A 19,969-nucleotide genomic window follows, 5' to 3' on the forward strand; every position below is an offset into this window, starting at 1 on the left:
CATTCAGATAACAACACAGTATTAAGAATCAAGGGGGTGTAAACTTTTGAACAGGGGTCATTTTTATAAATTCAACTATTATTTTCTCTTGTGGACTATATGTAAACATCTTTTATGTGAAATATCTCAATTCAGGTCAGTACTATATAAACAATAACTTAAAAAAAAAAACATTTTGCAGATTTGGAAAGGGGGATGTAAACTTTTGACCTGTACTAGCCTACAGTATATCTAATTGAACCAAAAAAAATGTTCCAACACAATACATACCATACAAGGTTGTGTTGTTTGGATCTTGGGCAGTGACATTATCTCTTCAAGTGTGTTTATATTCCCTCACAATGTCCTGCTCAGGTGAGGGGTCTTTGTTGAGACCAGGACGTCCAGGAAGGAAGAAGGAAATCCAAACAGGGAGACTGCCTCATTCCTACCCCAGGAGAGCATTTTCCCCGCTGAACCGACAAAAACATGAGTCAGGAAACCGTGCCTTGTGCCGGTTAGCCTTATTTGCCACATTAAAGAAAATGGGTCAAAGGGAGAGTGGTGTTTTTCAGTCTCTCTTTGAGGGAATGCATCTCAAAACACGAGATGAACCGCAGTTTTGAGCAGAGCTGCAAACCGTGACATTGAAGTTTTGTCCTTTGCACGCAGTTATTGAATTAGAGCAGTGAGGAATGCTGAAACCAAGCGGGGTCATCATAGTCGGCTCATCGCTTCTCCCCGATGGGTTGTTGCTGGGAAAATTAGCATTTTCACAAACATTTCCTGTGGTGCATGATATAAGATGCTTACTAAACACAGAAAGGCTGTGGAACAAATGGACGTTCAAATCGACTTTCTTTTTCGTCAGTCTCACCATCACTTACGATCTAAAAAGTCACAGGAGAACCAATTTCTGTTTTTCTTTATGGCAGGCTTGTGCACAATTCAGAATTTCAGAATTGGCTGCCATTCAATTCATGAGTTGGAATTTGAATTGAATTGACTCTGCCCCACAGGAAGTTGAATTTGAATTGGAGTTGGAATGACAGGAAGTGGAATTAAATTCATGGCAATTCAAAGACATTCCACACAGTCATACAACAGAAACAATGTGTTGAATCTCACATACAATTACATTAATTTTGCAATTTAATAGCATAATTTCATTACACATAACTAGTCACTCCTCAACCCTGCATACATTTTGTTCCAACATATAGATAATGATCAAACTCTGGAAATAAATTACTCCCTCAATGTTTGATTAGTTTTGTTCAAAATGTTATTTTCATTTCAAAGTAATCAAATAACACAATGTAACCTGTACTAGTAGTTCAAACTAATATCATTTATAGACTATGTAATGAAATCATATCTGACGTATATTGTAAAGCTTGTTAAACACTTCACTTATGTATATGAATTTCTTTGAATTTGTATTAAATTGCAATCCTGCTTCCTTTAATTCTAGATCCTGTTTTTGACATCAATTCAAATTCAAGAATTGAATTGGAATTTAGGAGTCATTCTCAATTCAATTCTGAATTGTGCACAAGCCTGCTTTTTGGACTACCGTGCACCGGTATACTGGAAGTGAACTCTTTTCTTGTCAGTCTCCAGTGCATGAGGGAGCTGTTGCCAGGTTGACTAGAGAGACAGCGCTGCCAAAAGCTTGTAGCGTGAAGCAGAACCTCGGGGAGGGAGTAGTCGCTCTGAAATCATAAACATCTCCCACTTCCTCCGTCAGCTCTAAAAATACCTCGCCTCTTCGTTTCATGGCCCCCTCCTTGTCTCTATCAGCTATGCAAATATCAGCCCCTCCAACCAACTTTGTTTTCCTCACCGTGCCACCCCTTTAGTATTTTATTTTGCTTGGTTTCTCTCTCCGACGGAGCACACGCTTAGCCTGTTGCCTCCAGAGAGAGCGTGTCTGAGCTCAAAACATGAAGCGACGTCTGAAAAAGCCACTTTGTGCTAGTTGTCATGTCAAAGACGGCTATTTTAGGGGCAGTCTGTTGTTTTTCCATCTGGAAAAGGAAAGATATCAGAAAAAAAGTGATATCTGAGCTGACCTGCCTTTTAGGACAAAATTACTGTTTACAGAATCAAAATATCCTTGAGAGACCAACAATTTAAATAACATTCAGGTTCTTCAATACATAAATTATCTTATATCCCTGCTGAAAAAAACAGCTAATACCAGCCTAGGCTGGTTGGCTGGTCTTAGCTGGTTTAAGCTGGAAGTAGTTGGTTTTAGCTGGTCTCCCAGCCTGGCCAGCTAAGACCAGCCTGGAAAAGTGGCCAAAACCCCTCTAAAACCAGCCTGCCTTCCAGCCTAGGCTGATTTTAGCTGTTTTTTTTCACCAGGGATATTACCATAGTCCTGGTCTTATTGTCCACAATTAAATTTAAAGATAGTTCACCCAAAATTTATAATTCTGTTATTAATTAATCACTCTCATGTTGTTCCAAACCTGTAAGGCCTTTGTTCATCTTCTGAACACAAATTAAGATATTTTTGATGAAATCTGGGAGCTTTCTGACCCTGCATAGACAGCAATGCAACTGTCAAATTCAAGGCCCAGAAAGGTAGTAAGGACATTGTTAATATAGACCATGTGCGTAAGTGGTTCAACCGTAATTTTATGAAGCTACAAGAATACTTTTACAAAAAGAATACATTACAAAAATAATGACTTTATTCGATTATGATTCAATTTATTTGTGTTCCTAAGATGGTCTTTTATGGGTTTGAAACGACATGAGGCTGAATAATTAATGACATAGTTTTTATATTTTCTTTTATCATTCTTTATGAATAGAAAGTTAGAAAGAAATCCATTTTTTAAGATAGAAATCTTTTGTAACATTATACAGTTGAGGTCAAAAGTTTAAACCTCGCTTTCAGAATCTGCTAAATGTTAATTATTTTACCAAAAAGAGGAATCATACAAAATGCATGCAATTTTTTTATTTAGTACTGACCTGAAAAGATATTTCACATGAAAGACATTTACATATAGCCCACAAGAGAAAATAATAGCTGAATTTATAAAAATGACCCTGCTTAAAAGTTTACATTCCCTTCATTCTTAATACTGTGCTGTTACCTGAATGATCCACAGCTGTTTTATGATAGTGGTTCATGAGTCTCTTGTTAGCCCTGAACAGTTAAACTGCCTGCTGTTCTTCAGAAAAATCCTTCATGTCACACAATTTTTTTTTTCAGCTTTTTTGTGTATTTGAACCCTTTCCAACAATGACCGTATGATTTTAAGATCCATCTTTTTACACTGAGAACAACTGAGGGACTCATATGCAACTATTACAGAACGTTTAAAAGCTTACTGATGCTCCAGAAGGAAAAACAATACATTAAGAGCTGGGGGGTGAAAACTTTTGAACAGATTGGAGATGTGAACATTTTTCTTATTTTGCCTGATATGTTTTGCAGAAGAAGTACAAAATAAGTTACATTTACCCTGATCTTCAAATTCCTAATGCATTGTTTTTCCATCTGGAGCATCAGTGAGTGTTTGAACCTTCTGTAATAGTTGCATATGAGTCCCTCAGTTGTCCTCAGTGTGAAAAGATGGATCTCAAAATCATACAGTCATTGTTGGAAACGGTTTAAATACACAAAAATGCTGAAAAACTCAAGAACAAGTATCACTAAACAAACAAACACAACAGCTGTGAATCATTCAAGTCACAACACAGTATTAAGAATCAAGGGTATGTAAACTTCTGAAAGGGGTAATTATTTATAAATTCAACTATTATTTTCTCTTGTGGACTATATAAACGTCTTAAGCCTGGAATACACTACACGACTTTCAAAATCTGAACAGATTTTTAAAACACTAGGCATCATACACTTACTGACTTCGCAAATAGTGCCAAAGGAAAACACCATCATACACTACAGGACTGACGATCATACAGTACCAGATTTTAAAGTTGTTCCAATCACAACAAACTTGTGCATCTTGTTGCTAGAAGACGCTTAACAAATGAAAACAATATGCATTCTAAAATCGGCTCAAAATATCAAACATGTTTGATATCCTCTGACTGGATAGAATCAAAGTCTGTAGCTAAAAAAAATCAGTCAGTGACCATCATACACTACGCGATTTTCTATGGAATCTGTCAACTTAAATCTGCAGACTGTCCCTGACTTTCAGCAACTAGCATCAACTTCTTCAGACTGTAATTTGGCCGAAAATCAGGCCAAAAATCGTGTAGTGTATTCCAGGCATTATATCTGAAATATATTATTCAGGTCAGTACTAAATAAAAAATAACATGCATTTTGTATGAAAATAATTAACACTTTGCAGATTCTGCAAGGTGTATGTAAACTTTGGACCTCAAATAGCTTTGACTTCCTTTTTAATCAGTTTAATGCATCCTTGCTGAATAAAAGTATAAGCTTAAAAAACAACCCAAATTTTTCACAATCCAATCAATTCCCAATGGATAACAAGTCCGACCTGTTTTCCTCCAAAATACTTCAAGTTACTGAGTTAAAACTGGTTGTGCGCCATTTTCAAGTCTAAAATCTTCCCGCACTCCATTTGTTCAATCAATCAGATTAGAAAAATCCAATTGCTGATGCATGACTGTTGTACCCGAGATGCCATTTCCCCGATTGGATTCAGCCACGGATAGCCGAGCGCATCCATTCATGTCCGTGTCACTGGAAACAGTGGTTCTTATGACAGCGTTCATAAATCTGCATGGCCTCTCGTCTGGGCCCTAATTAAAGTCGCCCCGCCGCTGGAGTTGCCGGCACGCTGTGCATTATCCTGACTCCTAATGAACAATCTGCTCCTTGATTTTCTGTGATTGATTCTCACCTTTTCATTCGAGCGGCTCACCTCATTAACCGCGTATTCTCTAGAACCCTCGACCGTCGCCGCCTCCTAGATTATGCGTCCCGGCCGCTGTAATTAGACAGGAACATAATAGAGAGTATTCTTCATCAATGGCCCACCCTAGGTTTAATCAGCTGGCCACAATGGGATATTACCTGCACCCTTCTGATCCGCTCACAACTGTCGGTGGCTGTCACTTTAGATTTGGAAAAGGAGGGCGGCTTGGCTGACGAACAGAGAGCACTTTTGGCCTCTCGCTGGCTGGACGTGTTAATTCCCAGCCTGCCAGTTGAGAGATTGGGCTCCCATGATGAGCTGAAGCCCATTTATGCCTCTTATTTATTTATTTAGGAGCTGATTTAGTAATCTGGCGTGCCCTTAATTGGCTCTTTTTCTGCTTTCTTTCTGCCAAACGAGCACAGGATGAGGCAGTACCTGGCTGAAAGGAACTGTAAAACAGCAGTCTTTCGCTCTGCACGCGGAGGCAAATTAACGTGGTACGTGAGAAAATGGACAGATTACGTTGTACATGGGAAACACCTGAAAGAAAGCAGAATGTGAATGAGTTAGTCGTAATGAGATCGAACAGAATCCGTGAAATTGAAATTGGAGTTTTGTGGTTTTGTAGTCCTTGTCTATTAGGTTTAAGGACATCTATATGCTAGTACACCGCTCAGCTGACATCTAAACCTTTAGCAGATATATGCAATTATAAAAAATGCTGCCTGACAGACAGATGAAGCCCCTAAGCGTATTAAACACAAAGTGGTCACCTGTGTACAGTGACTGAAAGTATTGCTGACCACAGCATATGCAAATTGTTGTTGAATAAAATGCGAATGTCATTATAAAGCAGAATGTGAACAGAATGAGAATGTGAGAGACACCCTTTAGCACTTCCTGCCACCGACAAGCAATAACAAGTGCAAACTGAAGACTATATTCGGAAAAGCATACTAGCTTACTGCTAACTGAATACTGTGTAGTATATACTGTTTAAGGCCTGCTACTGTTTGAATAATAGTCATGATTATTTATACAGCGCTTTTTACAACACAATAATAGTATGTGAATTAATAATAATGGTTGTCCGAACACCACACTGCATGTTTAAACAAGTGGTGTCCAATCAATTTGTAAAGTAAATTAAATAAAGCAAACTTATTAATATATAATATAATTATATTATTAGTAATAATAATAATAGTGATATACAAATTAACAACAACAATGATCATTATCATTTTTTATAATCCAATTTATTATTTTTTTTATTATTCTTAATATTTTTGTCATTATAAATGTATTATAATTATTATTAATTTATATTAAAATTATTAGTACATAAATATTAATATTGATAATAATGATTACAGTAATAATATTACTAACTACAAATTATTTGATTTATAATTTAAGTAATTTATTATTTGATTTATAAATACATCATTACATAAATAATTAAATAAATATATTAATATATAATGACAATTATATTATTAATAAAAATAATAATATACTAATTACCACAACTATAATAATCATTATTTTTTATAATCTAATTTATTCTTTTAAAATGTGTATTTTTTAATCATTATAAATATATTATAATTATTATTAATTTATATTAAAATTGTTATTACATGAATATTAATAGTGATAATAATGGCCATAGTAGTAATAATAATAATAATAAATTATTGAAAATTATTGTTATTATTAAAATAACAAATTGATCAAAAAGCTATTTATTATTTAAAATATAAATACAAAATTATGATTAATTTATATTAAATTTATTACATTATTTATAATAATGACCAGAGTACTAATATTAATAATAAGTGCTAATTGTACTAATTTATTGTACTAATTTAATAGAAAATAAATTATTTAATATTTAATTACTAAATACATATTATTTTAGTTTTTTATTTTATTGGCATGAATTATTTCAGTTTATAAATTAATGTATTTTTAAGTGCTGTCAACGATTAATCACAATTATTTACATCCAAAATAAAATGTGTGTATACTGTGTATATTTATTATGTTTTTATATAAAAATACACACACATGCATGTATACATAAAAAATTGTTTATATATTAAATATACTTATATATAATATAAATCATCATATACATGTAAATAAAAATATATACTGCATGTGTGTGTGTGTGTGTGTGTGTGTGTGTGTGTGTGTGTGTGTGTGTGTGTGTGTGTGTGTGTATTTATATATACAAAATAAATATACACAGTATACACACATATGAAAACTTTTTTTGAATGAGATTAATCGCAATTAATTGTTTGACAGCACTACTTTTTTATTTCAATGTTTTTGTTTTTATTATTTTTTAATTAGCAGTTTCTTTACATTTCATTTTAAATCCAAGATATGTTGCCTTTTAAATAACATTTTGTGTACTACTGGAAGGTCAGATTGAGTGACATACATTTACACATTTTTTGTCAAATATAGCAGGTAATTCTTGTATTCCAAATGTGCAAAGATTACACTTTTACAATTCCATAAAGAAACTTTAACATCTATGGAACCTTTCCATTGCACAAAAGGTTCTTTATTGTGGAAAAAGTTTCTTTAGATGATTAAAAAACTTATTTTAAGAAGAACTCACTGAAAGGCTCTATGGAACCCAGAATTTTTTTTTTTTTAGTGGCATTGCTGAAAAACCCCTTTTAGAATCTTTGTTTTTAAGATTGCCTGCAGTCTTTGAATTGCAGGTCAGCTCTGATGCATCTACAGCGGTGTTGTTGTGAATGCTGAAGACATTGTTTAAAGCTCTTTGTCTTTCTGACCGTGTCTCTTTCATCCCAGGCTTAAGTGCACACTCGATCGGCAGAAATGGGCTGCGGGTTGAGGAAGTTGCGTCAGACGGAAGACAACAGCCCGGGAAAGATTTACTCCACCCTCAAGAGGCCGCAGGTGGAGACCAAGGTCGGGGTCGCCTACACGTACCATCACGTGGACTTCCTGGTGGGGAAAGATGGTAAGCTGTCACTCAATTTCATTTCTGTGGTGAACTGGCTCTGATATCGAGCGACTTTTGAAAGAGACGATCAGCAGAGTTAGAAATGTCGAGGTAAGGATAATCTGCAAGGAACTTTTGAAAGGAGAAATCAAACCAGATTCTCCAAGAAACGTCCCCCGATTCTTTGCTGCTCCGCAAATCCCCGAAGTGATGACACTTGCAAATGACAAACCCCAAATCCTCCCAGAATTCTCTCTGTGAATCACAGCTGCCTGGTAATTCTGCAGCGCGCGCTACCCGACAGACTGTACCTGTCTTTCCAGCAGTCGACGTGTTCCTGTGTGGAGGCTCAGGTGCGCGGCGAGGTGTCTGTGATCTGTGAGTCGGCTGCCGGTGAGATGTTGGAGCCCGCAGGCTGTGAGGTGGCTAATGGGGGAAGATCCAGAGGGCCTTGGCTAAATATAGCTGTCAGTGTTGTTATTTCTCACGAGTCGAGCTCAGCTTGGGCTGGGAAGGAGGGAGGGAGGGTGTTAAGATGTAGTGTGAGCCAGAAGTCTCGCTGACATCTTAGCCCACAGATCAGAATAATCCTGTAAGGAGGATTCAGATGAATGCCGAGGTCAATCTCTCTCTGGGTGGGCGTAAACCCACAAAAATACAGCTTTCCCTACTTCCTTCTCTTGAGAAATTCCTAGTTTCACTTTGTCTAGCACTAAACAAACAGGGTTGCTGGTATTTGCTCCTCTACAATGGGATCTTACCACATTCATCTATCTATCCATTCATCCATGATCTAGACAGATATAAACCCTCAAAACTCTCTCTCAATCTATCCATCCATCTATCTATTCATCTGTCTATCTATCTATCTATCTATCTATCTATCTATCTATCTATCTATCTATCTATCTATCTATCAATTCTTCTATCTATCTATCTATCTATCTATCTATCTATCTATCTATATTATATTTATCTATCTATCTATCATCTATTCATCCATCATTCGATATATATTTATTCTTCTATCTGCCATCTATCTATCCATCCTTCTATCTATTAATTTATCGTTCAATATATCTGCCATCTATCTATCCATCCATCCATCCATCATCCGTTGCGTTGATAAAACTTTCTTTTCTAGTTAAAATGACTGCTAAACTGATTTCCCTGACATTGAAAGTGAATTGCAGTTCTACATCCTGTTTCCACAATCCTTAGTTCAAATTTAGTCAAGTCTTAGATGTTTCTCCAGAAAAGAAAAGAGAAAGAAAAACACCACCATTAGACTACAGCAAGACTGTGGAATATTGTTTTGTGGACATTACAGTAGAACTTGATGAAAAGTGTTTGAGTTTATATTGAAATCTTTTGAAGTCTGATTGCAAACCTGAGCACAGTTTGAGACATTGTTGAGATCACCTCTGAAACCCTGGCGTGTGACCATGTTAGTGCAAAGTACCTGGACCAAATCAACTTTCTAGATGACTGACAACTGAAATTACAGTTTTTCAGCGCTGTTATGGTAATAACTATAATAGATCGGCCTAGCTATGCGATTGCTCTATATGTCCTTGAGTTTGGCATGATGGGTGAATATGTGCACTGCAGCGAGCAAGGCATACGAGAACTCTGTTATGTTTAGCAGTATTGGCCCATATCTCACACTTCCCCCACTACGCTTCATTTCTCTGCGCTGCCTCTACTCTATTATTGCAAATATATTGCTATTCATAAAGGAGGAGTTGCAAAGCACTTTAAAGGAGGGGGAGGAATGAGCAGCAAATGTCTCATCTACAAGGCGAAGACAATAAACTTCCTCATGCAAGACTGCCTCGGCTAGCTTAATGTTCCTTGACGCCACGCGGGTGGAAACATTAGACTGCACATTTGTTAATCGCCTTAATCAAATTTATGTGTTCATGGTCAACCTGCACCATTGCTTTCTTTCACAAACTGGCGTATCTATTTTAGAGATCTGACCCATCAATCTATCTTAAGATGTTGTGGTGATATTGTGACATGTACCAGATGTTGCAACTGCGTAGAAGACGAGGCACCAAGCAAGCTATGCTATTAACTTAATTGACTGCTCTAATCATACCAAATAGGAAAATTACACACAATGTCTCAATTTTCTCACCCAGACTTTTGCACAAGTCTTCTGCTTTTCAGATTTAACTCAAATCTCATGCATCTATTTTAGTTTCAGACAAAATCTCCAAAGTTGTCCGATTTAAAGAACCTGCAGTCAGAAGTCAGAGCTACCAATGTTACCATTTCAACAGTTTCTTTTAACTTGATGCACTAAAATAACTAAAGATAAAATTATTTAAAAAAAAAACATTAAATAGGCATAAAAATTAATAATGAAAATAAAATAATAAAAATGGCAAAAACACATCTAAATTACTAAAACTTTAACTATGATTAAAATGAAAATATATAAAACAAATAATTCAAAATATTAATATAAACTATAATAGTATGTAAATGCCACTAAAATAGCACTGCTTTATGCATCATTGGTGTCTATTTAAAATTTTTCTAAAGCATTTAAGGAAAAATGGCTGATATTTACCTTATGAATCTCAATTTTTTTTAACCAAACTTTTGCAGTTTTCCACTGATTTAACTTCTCAAGGATCCCCGGATCTGTCTCGTCTTCAGATTTGAAGAACCTGCAGTCAAAAGTCAGAGATTTGTTTATTATGAAAAAAAAAAAAAAAAAAAAAAAAAAATTATATATATATATATATATATATATATATATATATATATGTGTGTATGTGTGTGTGTGTGTGTGTGTGTGTATATATATATATATATATAAATATATATTTCAAACTTCTCCAAAATAACAATTATTTGCTATTCAGATTCATTTTAAAGAGCTATAATACTTAATGTCATGGATAACTAAAAAAAATAAATAAAAAAAAAAAAATTCAAAAAAAATGCTAAAACTTAAAAAAAAAGCTAATAAAAATAGCAAAACAACATTATGAATCTCAAATTTGTCAACCAAACCTTTGCAGTTTTCCAGTTTTTATTTGATAAATACTTTTTATCCACTTTATATTTGAAGAACCTGCAGTCAAAAGTCAGAGATTTTTTATTATGAAATCAAATATTTATCATTTCCATTCAGACTCATTTAAAGTGCTATAAAACTTAATGTCATGGATAACTAAATTAAATTAAATTAAAACTTAATAAAAAATTACTACAAATAAAACTGGCATAAAAAACAATAGCTAATTAAAAAAAATACTTAAACTTTAACTACAATTAGGCAAGGCAAGGCAAGTTTATTTATATAGCACATTTCATACACAATGGCAATTCAAAGAGTTGTACATAAAAGGAATTAAAATAATAATAGCATAAAAATCATAAAAATTTAAAATAATAATCACAACAATAAAAACAGAGAATTTAAGAACATTTAAGATGATTTAAAAAATTGATTTAATTAGCACAGTAAAATGATTATACATAAAATAATGCAATCTGTTCGGACGTAGCACAGCGCTCATTCAATAAATGCACAACTGAACAGATGAGTTTTGAGTCTGCATTTAAATGTGGCTAATGTAACTAAAAAAATTACTTCAAAATATTAATAAAAACTATATTAGAATTTACTAAAACTATTTAAATAACACTGCTTTATGTATCATTGCTGTCTATTTAATTTTTTCCAAAAGCATTTAAGCAGAAATGACTGATATTCACCTGAAATCATATGAATTTTCATCCTAGTTCAGACAGGAACATTTTGATCATCAAAAAAATGTCCTTCTGAGATATTAAAGAGAAATCTCTGAGGAAAAACACAATTTTCTGGGATAAGACTCCAATTAGACCAAATTAGCACTCTGTGTTTGTTGCCGATTTTGTCTAAATCCATTTTTCCCGAATCCTGGCGTACAAAGAAACACCCTGCGATGCAAGCGAATGAGCCTCGTAATAAGTTGCGTGGCGAAAAACCCATCACAGGAAATACGCCAGCGTGGTGCTTAAGATGCCTTGCACGTTTTTGATTTCCCTCAAATGTGATTTCAAATGTTTAAAATGTCAAGAGGAAGAGGAATAGAAAACACACTTACGGACGGCTTCCCGGCCACACGCCGGCCTCCAAATCACGCTCACCACCCTGATATAATCAGCGAGCGAGGCAGATTATTAAAATGCAATGACACCTAATACCTTTATTCAAGCTGTCAGTCAATAATACGAGAGGGCTTTTTTTGCAAAGCAGCTGAAAGGAAAAGCGAGGGCAGTTAAAGGAGCTGTAGTTGTGTAGGGGATTAGAGCAGGTGGATGCAGGGACCGCTGCTTTTATTCTGCAGCCAAGCGGCGTGAAAATTGAGTCGGAGGGTCGCCGCGGGAGTCACATTCAGAGGAGAATTCACAGCCATTTGCTTCCCCACATTACCTTCCTTCATTTCATCTTCGCCGCGTGGACGACTGCCACGGCGCTGATGAGTTCGGGCCCCGGACCCCGCACCCTGCCGGAGAGCCATAGTTCAAACCTCAGCCTGTGAAATGGAGGCTCTCTGCTGTTGTCAGGTTAAGGGTTTCGGCACAAAGGCAGGTGAACCTCTATTATATTCTCTCTGATGTGGACGCATCGATTCCTTTAGCTCTTCAGCGAGATGGACCTGCAATAAAGATCAAATGGGCTATTCGGTTAAAGTCGATAGAGACGCTGACAATGCAAAGTCCTTCTACCGGGATAGCTTTTACTTTTACATGGAGACAAAGAATGAAAAACCTTTTCATCCAGAGGATTATGCTTTAAGGGAAATGAAATATACGCTACCATTTAAAAGTGACTTGTGCTCACCAAAGCTGCATTTAGTTGATCAAAAACAGAAGAAAAACTGTAAAATTGTGAAATATTTTTTACAATCTAAAATAGCTTTTTTCGATGTGAATATATTTTATAATATAATTTATTCCTGTGATGTCAAAGCTACATTTTTTGCATCATTACTCCAGTCACGATCCTTCAGAAATCATTCTAATATGCTGATTTGATTTGCTGCTCAAGAAACATTTCTGATTATTATCAATGTTAAAAACTTTGTTGCTTTATATTTCATACTTATTCAATAAATTTTTTTTTAAGTATATATATTTTTAAAAAAGTCATTCTGACTCTGAATAGCAAAAAATGGTTTAGCTTTTTGCAATGATCCTAGTGAAAAATAAATATACTAAAGTGTATTTGAAATACATGTATTTTATGCTAAGCATACTACAAATACATTTACATATTTATGCATTATTTATTTCATAAAAATACCCTGCAACTGAAGTAAACTAAACTGGTAAACTTAAAAGTTTGCTAAACTAAAACTAATTTTGTACGTTATGCACTTTAATTGTGCAGAAGTAGTGCTAAAGCCTAACTAAATGTATACTATTGAAGTAGATTTGATTGTGCTAAAGTGGAACTACTACAAGTATACTTAATGTACACTTTAAATATCTTGCAATTAAAGACCTATATTATTTAAAGATCATACAATCCTCATCAATACTGACATTAAAACACATTTTAGGCTTAACATTAAGAAATGTGCATTGTGCACAAGTAGTACTGCAAATAAAGTTGAATTATCCATAATTCTCAAGTGATATGTCTGTAAATATGTTAACAGATTTAAACTATACTTAGTATGAAATAAATGTATTTTAAATACACCACCAGTCAACTGTTTTTGAACAGTGAGATTTCTCACCAAAACTGTATTTATTTCATCCAAAGTACAGCAAAAACAGAAATTTTGAAATAATTTTATTATTTAAAACAACTGCTTTCTATTTAAATATATTTTAAAATGTAATTTATTCCCGTGATTTCAAAGCTGTATTTTTAGCATTATTACTCCAGTCACATGATCCTCCAGAAATCATTCTAATATTCTGATTTGCTGCTCAAAAAACATTATTACTATTACAATGTGAAAAACAGTAGAATCTTTTGTAACATTTTAAATGTGTTAATCATCAAAATCAAAGAATCATGAAAAACTGTTTTAAATATTGATAATAATAATGAAAAAAAGCATATTAGCATGATTTCTGAAGGATAATGTGACAATAATGCTGAAAATGTATCTTTGACCACAGGAATAAATTACATTTTAAAATACATTCCAATAGAAAACAGTTCTTTTAAATAGTAAACATGGTTCAAAATTTTACAGTTTTTGCTGAACTTTGGATCAAATAAATGCAGCCTTGGTGAGCAGAAGAGAATCCTTTAAAAAACATTAAAAATCTTCCTGTTCAAAAAATTTTAACTTGTAGAATATACAGTATATTACTTTTTTACTAGGGTATTTTTATTGGCGGTGGAAAAAAATGAACTTATTTACCACATTCTGTCAAAATGTATTAACCAATCAGCATCCAGAAGCAGAACTATGGCAGTCTAATGTAAATGATACTGGCAGTTGTGTTCTTACACTATAAATACACGCATGAAATGTCAACAGCTAAGCCACAACGCTTTGATCAGGTTTCAAGACTATTTGTGATTTTTTTTTCTTGATGTCTTAAGAGCACCTGACCAGCAGGCTTTCTCTTTTAAAAGTCTCCTTTAATCTTTCTAAAGGATTTCCGGTGAACATCTAAAGAAGAGCTCAATGTGCATTAAACGTACAGTTCTGATATGTGAAGCAATTTAATTTAACAGTACAATGTAAACAGACATAGATAGCACTTTTCACAAATAAGAAAAAAAACTGACTCACCCTCAGGCCATCCAAAATGTAGATGGGATAACATTTGCATCACTTGCTCACCAATGGATCCTTTGGAGTGAATGGGTGCCGTCAGAATGAGTCCAAACAGCTGATAAAAACATCACAATAATCCACAAGCAATCCATGAACAAACCCATCATTAAGGGGTTTTACCTTTAAAAAAGTTACTTATGGACAAAATACCAGTTCTGTGCAGTTTCAAAATTTTTAATGACCAAATTATGAGCGTGTTTTTTTTTATATTAAAGGTGCCATAGAATGCATTGAAACAATATTTTAAATTGCAAAAAATCTGCAGAAACGTTTTTACAGGTCCATTTACAACCCTAGGATTTGTCCCTAGAATGAAATGCTCTGTTATTGCCTTATTTGGAACGTTCCTGCATAATAATGAGGAGCTCTGCTCTGATTGGCTGTCTCACAGAGCTGCTCGCTCACACAGCTGTAAGGAAACACATAGAGGAAATATATATATTTAATTACGGCAGATTCATTTATTTAACTCTAGCCGGTTTTAGGTTTGTTGAATCTGCCATTTTGAATCCGCAACATTTTTTTCTCTCACTACTGTGATCGCATGTGCTCTGTGTAACGTTATACTGCAGCACACAAGTTTTGATGCTTTAGTGATTCTCAGGATCTGTAAATCATTGGCCATCATCAGTGCACTCATCTCTCTGTTTATGTGGTAAGTAAAATCTTATGTAAAGGCTAGCGCTAGCATTAAGCTAACCATGTCCCTTCCCTATGGTCCCTTCAGTGGCTTGCCTTATTTTACTGATGTACTGACATTAATGATGATTGGGCGATGCAAATGTTGGGGGCGTAACTATTAACGATCGGGACTATTGCGTAATAGTCGGTGTTATGTTGGAATTGACCAATTTTTCGGTGGTCTTTTGCAAACACCAGATTTATATAAGAAGGAGGAAATGGTGGTGTTTGAGACTCATGGTATGTCATGTCCATGTACTGAACTGTTATTATTCAACTATGCCAAGGTAAATACAGTTTTCCATTCTATGGCACCTTTAAATTAATTGTTGGACACAGTCAAGCAGGCCAATATTACCACTGTTTTCATGCTAGTGAATTTTATGTTAGATAACAGTTTATTATCTGATCATTTTCAATACAAACCCCCATGGGATTTGTGCTTCTAATGCTTTAAAGAAACCAACAGGACAGCAGAGTCTTCCTTTGCTTCTTTACACTGTTGTGGTTACACATGTAAAAATCAGTTGTGTTTTTCTGTGTTGTCAGAAGCGAGCGTGTGCCGACAGCGCTCTCGTCAACAGGAAGTGCAGATCTCTGCAAAGTTCCTTCCTCTGTTTCGACAGAGTCAGTGTCAAAGCTCTGCTCGCTGCAGTTTGTTTCAGATTATAGCTGCTTGAAGGGGAAGAAATTCATCTTACTCTGCTCAACATCTTTCCCGTGTCAGGCCGCTGTCGTCTAAATGGCTTATGCCTCAGTATAATGTCAAAGTAAAGCCCATTTATTGGTACACATCTCCACTTTGTCACTATGAGGGAGAATAGGTTGCCTCTGCATCGATCTGCCTGCCGGTGGCTTGATAAAGCTGGTTTGCTTCACGGCGCTAGCGTGTGAACGTTTGCCCTCAGCCCCGAGCGTCTGCTTTACATCACAGCATCTGTTCGGCCTTCTGCGCTAAAGAAGCACATTGAACTTTCACAAGCCAATCATCTCACATCAGCATCGCATTCGCTTCAGACCCGGCAGTATTGATTCCGTTCAAATGCAATCATCATGTTTCCAGCGGCGGGGTAAACAACAAAGATTTAACCGAGGAGCTTGTTTTCTCTCATCTTATTTTGAAAGACAGACAAAAATAAATAAATAAAACTTTTTTGTATTTTAGTCCATGTCTGTCCGCTCTAAGGCTTGTGTGCAAAAACCTTTGATATGCACATTTAAAAAATTAGCTCACTTCCAGAATAAACATTTTTCTTGGTAATTTACTCACCCCCATGTCATCCAAGATGTTCATGTCTTTCGTTCTTCAGTCGAAAAGAATTAAGGCTTTTTGAGGAAAACATTCCAGGATTTTTCTCCATGTAGTGGACTTCAATGGTGGCCAACGGGTTAAAGGTCCAAACTGCAGTTTCAGTGCAACTTCAAAAGGTTCTTTCCTGAAACAATCTGTCATTTTCTAAAAAATAAATGTATATTCTTTTATTCTTCGTCTTGCACTAGCTCTGTGCATAATCTCATTGAAAATGTCTTCCAGCGTTCATACAGACACTTTTAAATTAAATTCCAGGACTTGCAAGGACTTTTAAAACACAACTTTTTTGATTTTCAAGGACTTCAATCAGAGATCTCATTTATGAAACAATGTCTAATCTTTCAAAAAAAAAAAAAAGATAAACAGATAAATAAAAATATACTAATAAAACACATGGTTACTATAGTTAAACTATGGTAATGACAAATCAATGCGATACGAGAAGTTTCAATCTAAATCAAATGATTTGAGAACTCGCTCCGAAGTCCCAAACTGAATCAAATTATTCACAATTCGAGAAGTTCTGATCTGAATCAAATGATTCCCAAACCCGCTCTGAATCAAATGATTTGCGAACTCGCTCCGAAGTCCCGAACTGAATCAAATTATTCACAATTCGAGAAGTTCCGATCTAAATCAAATGATTCGCGAACCCGCTCCAAATGCCCGAAATGAATCAAATGATTCAAAATACGAGAAGTTCCGATATAAATCAAATGTTTTGCGAACTTGCTCGGAAGTTCTGAACTGAATCAAATTCCCGAAATGACTCAAATGATTCACAATACGAGAAGTTTCAATCTAAATCAAATGATTTGCGAACTCGCTCTGAAGTCCCGAACTGAATCAAATAATTCACAATATGAGAACTTCCGATCTGAATCAAATGATTTGCGAACTCGCTCCGAAGTCCCGAACTGAATCAAATTATTCACAATTCGAGAAGTTCCGATCTGAATCAAATGATTCGTGAACCCACTCTGAATCAAATAATTTGCGATACGAGAAGTTCCAATATAAATCAAATGTTTTGCGAACTTGCTCCGAAGTCCCGAACTGAATCAAATGATTCACAATATGAGAACTTCCGATCTGAATCAAATGATTTGCGAACTCACTCTGAAGTCCCGAACTGAATCAAATTATTCACAACATGAGAAGTTCTGATCTGAATCAAATGATTCGCGAACCCGCTCTGAATCAAATGATTTGAGATACGAGAAGTTCCAGATAATGTCAGATAACTTCGATAGAAAGATATGTAACAAAACAGGTCAGTGTGTCAAATCAAATTTTTGGTCCCAATTTTTTTACATTTTACTGGTAGTCCACTGTATGAAGAATTTTTGGGTGTATTATGTCACAATTTACTTTATTTTGCCATCTTCACTTACATAAATTAACTATAGTGTCCTGCACCCACTAGCAAAAAAAAAAAAAAAAAAAAAAATATATATATATATATATATATATATATATATTAGAATAATTTTTGGTTTGACTATAAACTTAAGAAAACTTGGAATTAGAGAGAGAATGAAACTATATATATATATGCGTTATGTGTATATTTATATATATCCTCCCCTTTGAAATGAAGTTAACACATTCTTGCAAGTAAACTTGCAAGAAACCACTACCTGCTGTGTCCGGTCACATTATTCAAAGGTCATGGAAAAAACTGTTCATTCGTACCACTTCCTTTAGATCCCAGCCAGCATCTGCAGCTACTCGATTCAATTTTGTTTTGTGACTTCATCTGACCTTGATCTTGTAGGTGTCTCTTTGGCTTCTGGAATAAACTAAGAAATCACAAAAACAGAACATAAAAATGTTTATTTTTTTTAAAGCCTCCTTTTCAAGTTTCAATTACTTTTTTCTTGCCTTTTCTCGCCTAGCACTGTGTACCACCATGAGTGGAAATATGTTGATAAGCAGGCTTATATGTGAAAAGCAGGCTGATATGAACCGAAAATGAAGATATGCATCATCTGAAAGTTTCAATTTTGAGTGATGTCAAATGAAATGAAAAAGAAAAAGAGAAATGACATTGCAAACAAAAGCTTGTTCTTGGAATTAATGAGCTCAGTGTTTGAATGCTATTGCTGTTTAGTGTTTACTGAGTGTGTGTGCCAAGTACTTGTGCAGATCTGAAAATATATGTAAAATAATGAATCTATGATGATGCATTTTAATTTAATATTCATAAATTTTTGTCCACTAATTTGAAAGCAGTGTAGTGTAACCATGTCACAGGACAGCAAACACAGAAGGATACATTTGCAACCAGCTGGTCATTATCTGAAAGGCTACATCAATTATTTCATTATATATTTCACACACACACACACACACACACACACACACACACACACACACACACACACACACACACACACACACACACACACACATATATATATATATATATATATATATATATATATAAAATAATGAAGTTATTTTATGATGACAGTACATTGAAATTTTAATAATAACTATAAATAAACCATATTTTAATCACTGCATTTTTTTAAAAGAAATATGCATTGGTAACCATAACATTTTATTTTAAGATTTAACATTTGTAGATGGTCTAACAAAAAAGAGAGTTGTTAAAATTCTGAAAGTCTTTTAGAGCTCATGATTTGTTTAAAAAAATAATGTTACACATTAATGAAAAAATCAGTATATGGGTCAAAGACGAAAACGTGTTTAAGTGTAATACTGCTTTAAATTATTTTATTTTTTTTAAATATTAAAAAGTTTTCTGTTTATTTAATTGCATTTTTTTTGTCTTTCTGAGCAAAAAAATAAATATCATACTTTTTCCCTAATTTACACTAAAATGTCATTCAGTGTAACAATCCTGTCAGGCGTATTTACAACAAAAATCTATTTAAGACATATTAAAAGACAAATTATTATTACCCCAAATACTAATTAGTTGCAATTCTTGATTTAAAAAAGTTGCCACTATTCTAGGTTTTGCCCATTCGTCAGTAAGAATTGTTTTACTCATTTAAAACACAATAACATTTAATATGCTCCCTTATTCTTTTATAAATTTTAATATGATTTTAAATTAAGTTTTACATAAATATTGTGTTAGCCTAGAATCTAGACGCGCCCCTAGCGGCAGCAAATTACATTTGCTTCCAAGGGCAGTCTAGTTACTCTCAATTCACTTCAGATTTAGAAAAATCCAAGATGTACCGGGCCAATCACGAGTCGGTGGGCGGGCTTAACATGATGACGACTGACCCGCGACCATAAATTCCGTCAGACATTCTCTGGTTCTGTG

The 19,969-nt window shown here is 34.6% G+C and overlaps 1 protein-coding gene across 1 annotated transcript in view; it reads left to right on the forward strand.

Annotated features, from left to right (window-relative positions):
* Positions 1-7,730: 7,730 nt before the first annotated feature.
* rftn1b (raftlin, lipid raft linker 1b) overlaps positions 7,731-19,969 on the forward strand; it is a 134,264-nt gene continuing 122,025 nt past the window's right edge. Inside the window, exons 1-2 of the mRNA XM_073846978.1 lie at positions 7,731-7,875; positions 12,177-12,179. Of these exons, the coding sequence (XP_073703079.1) occupies positions 7,731-7,875; positions 12,177-12,179 (148 nt within the window). The remainder of the gene's footprint in view (positions 7,876-12,176; positions 12,180-19,969) is intronic.

This window comes from Garra rufa, chromosome 9 (genome assembly GCF_049309525.1).
Source record: "Garra rufa chromosome 9, GarRuf1.0, whole genome shotgun sequence".
NCBI lineage: Eukaryota > Metazoa > Chordata > Actinopteri > Cypriniformes > Cyprinidae > Garra > Garra rufa.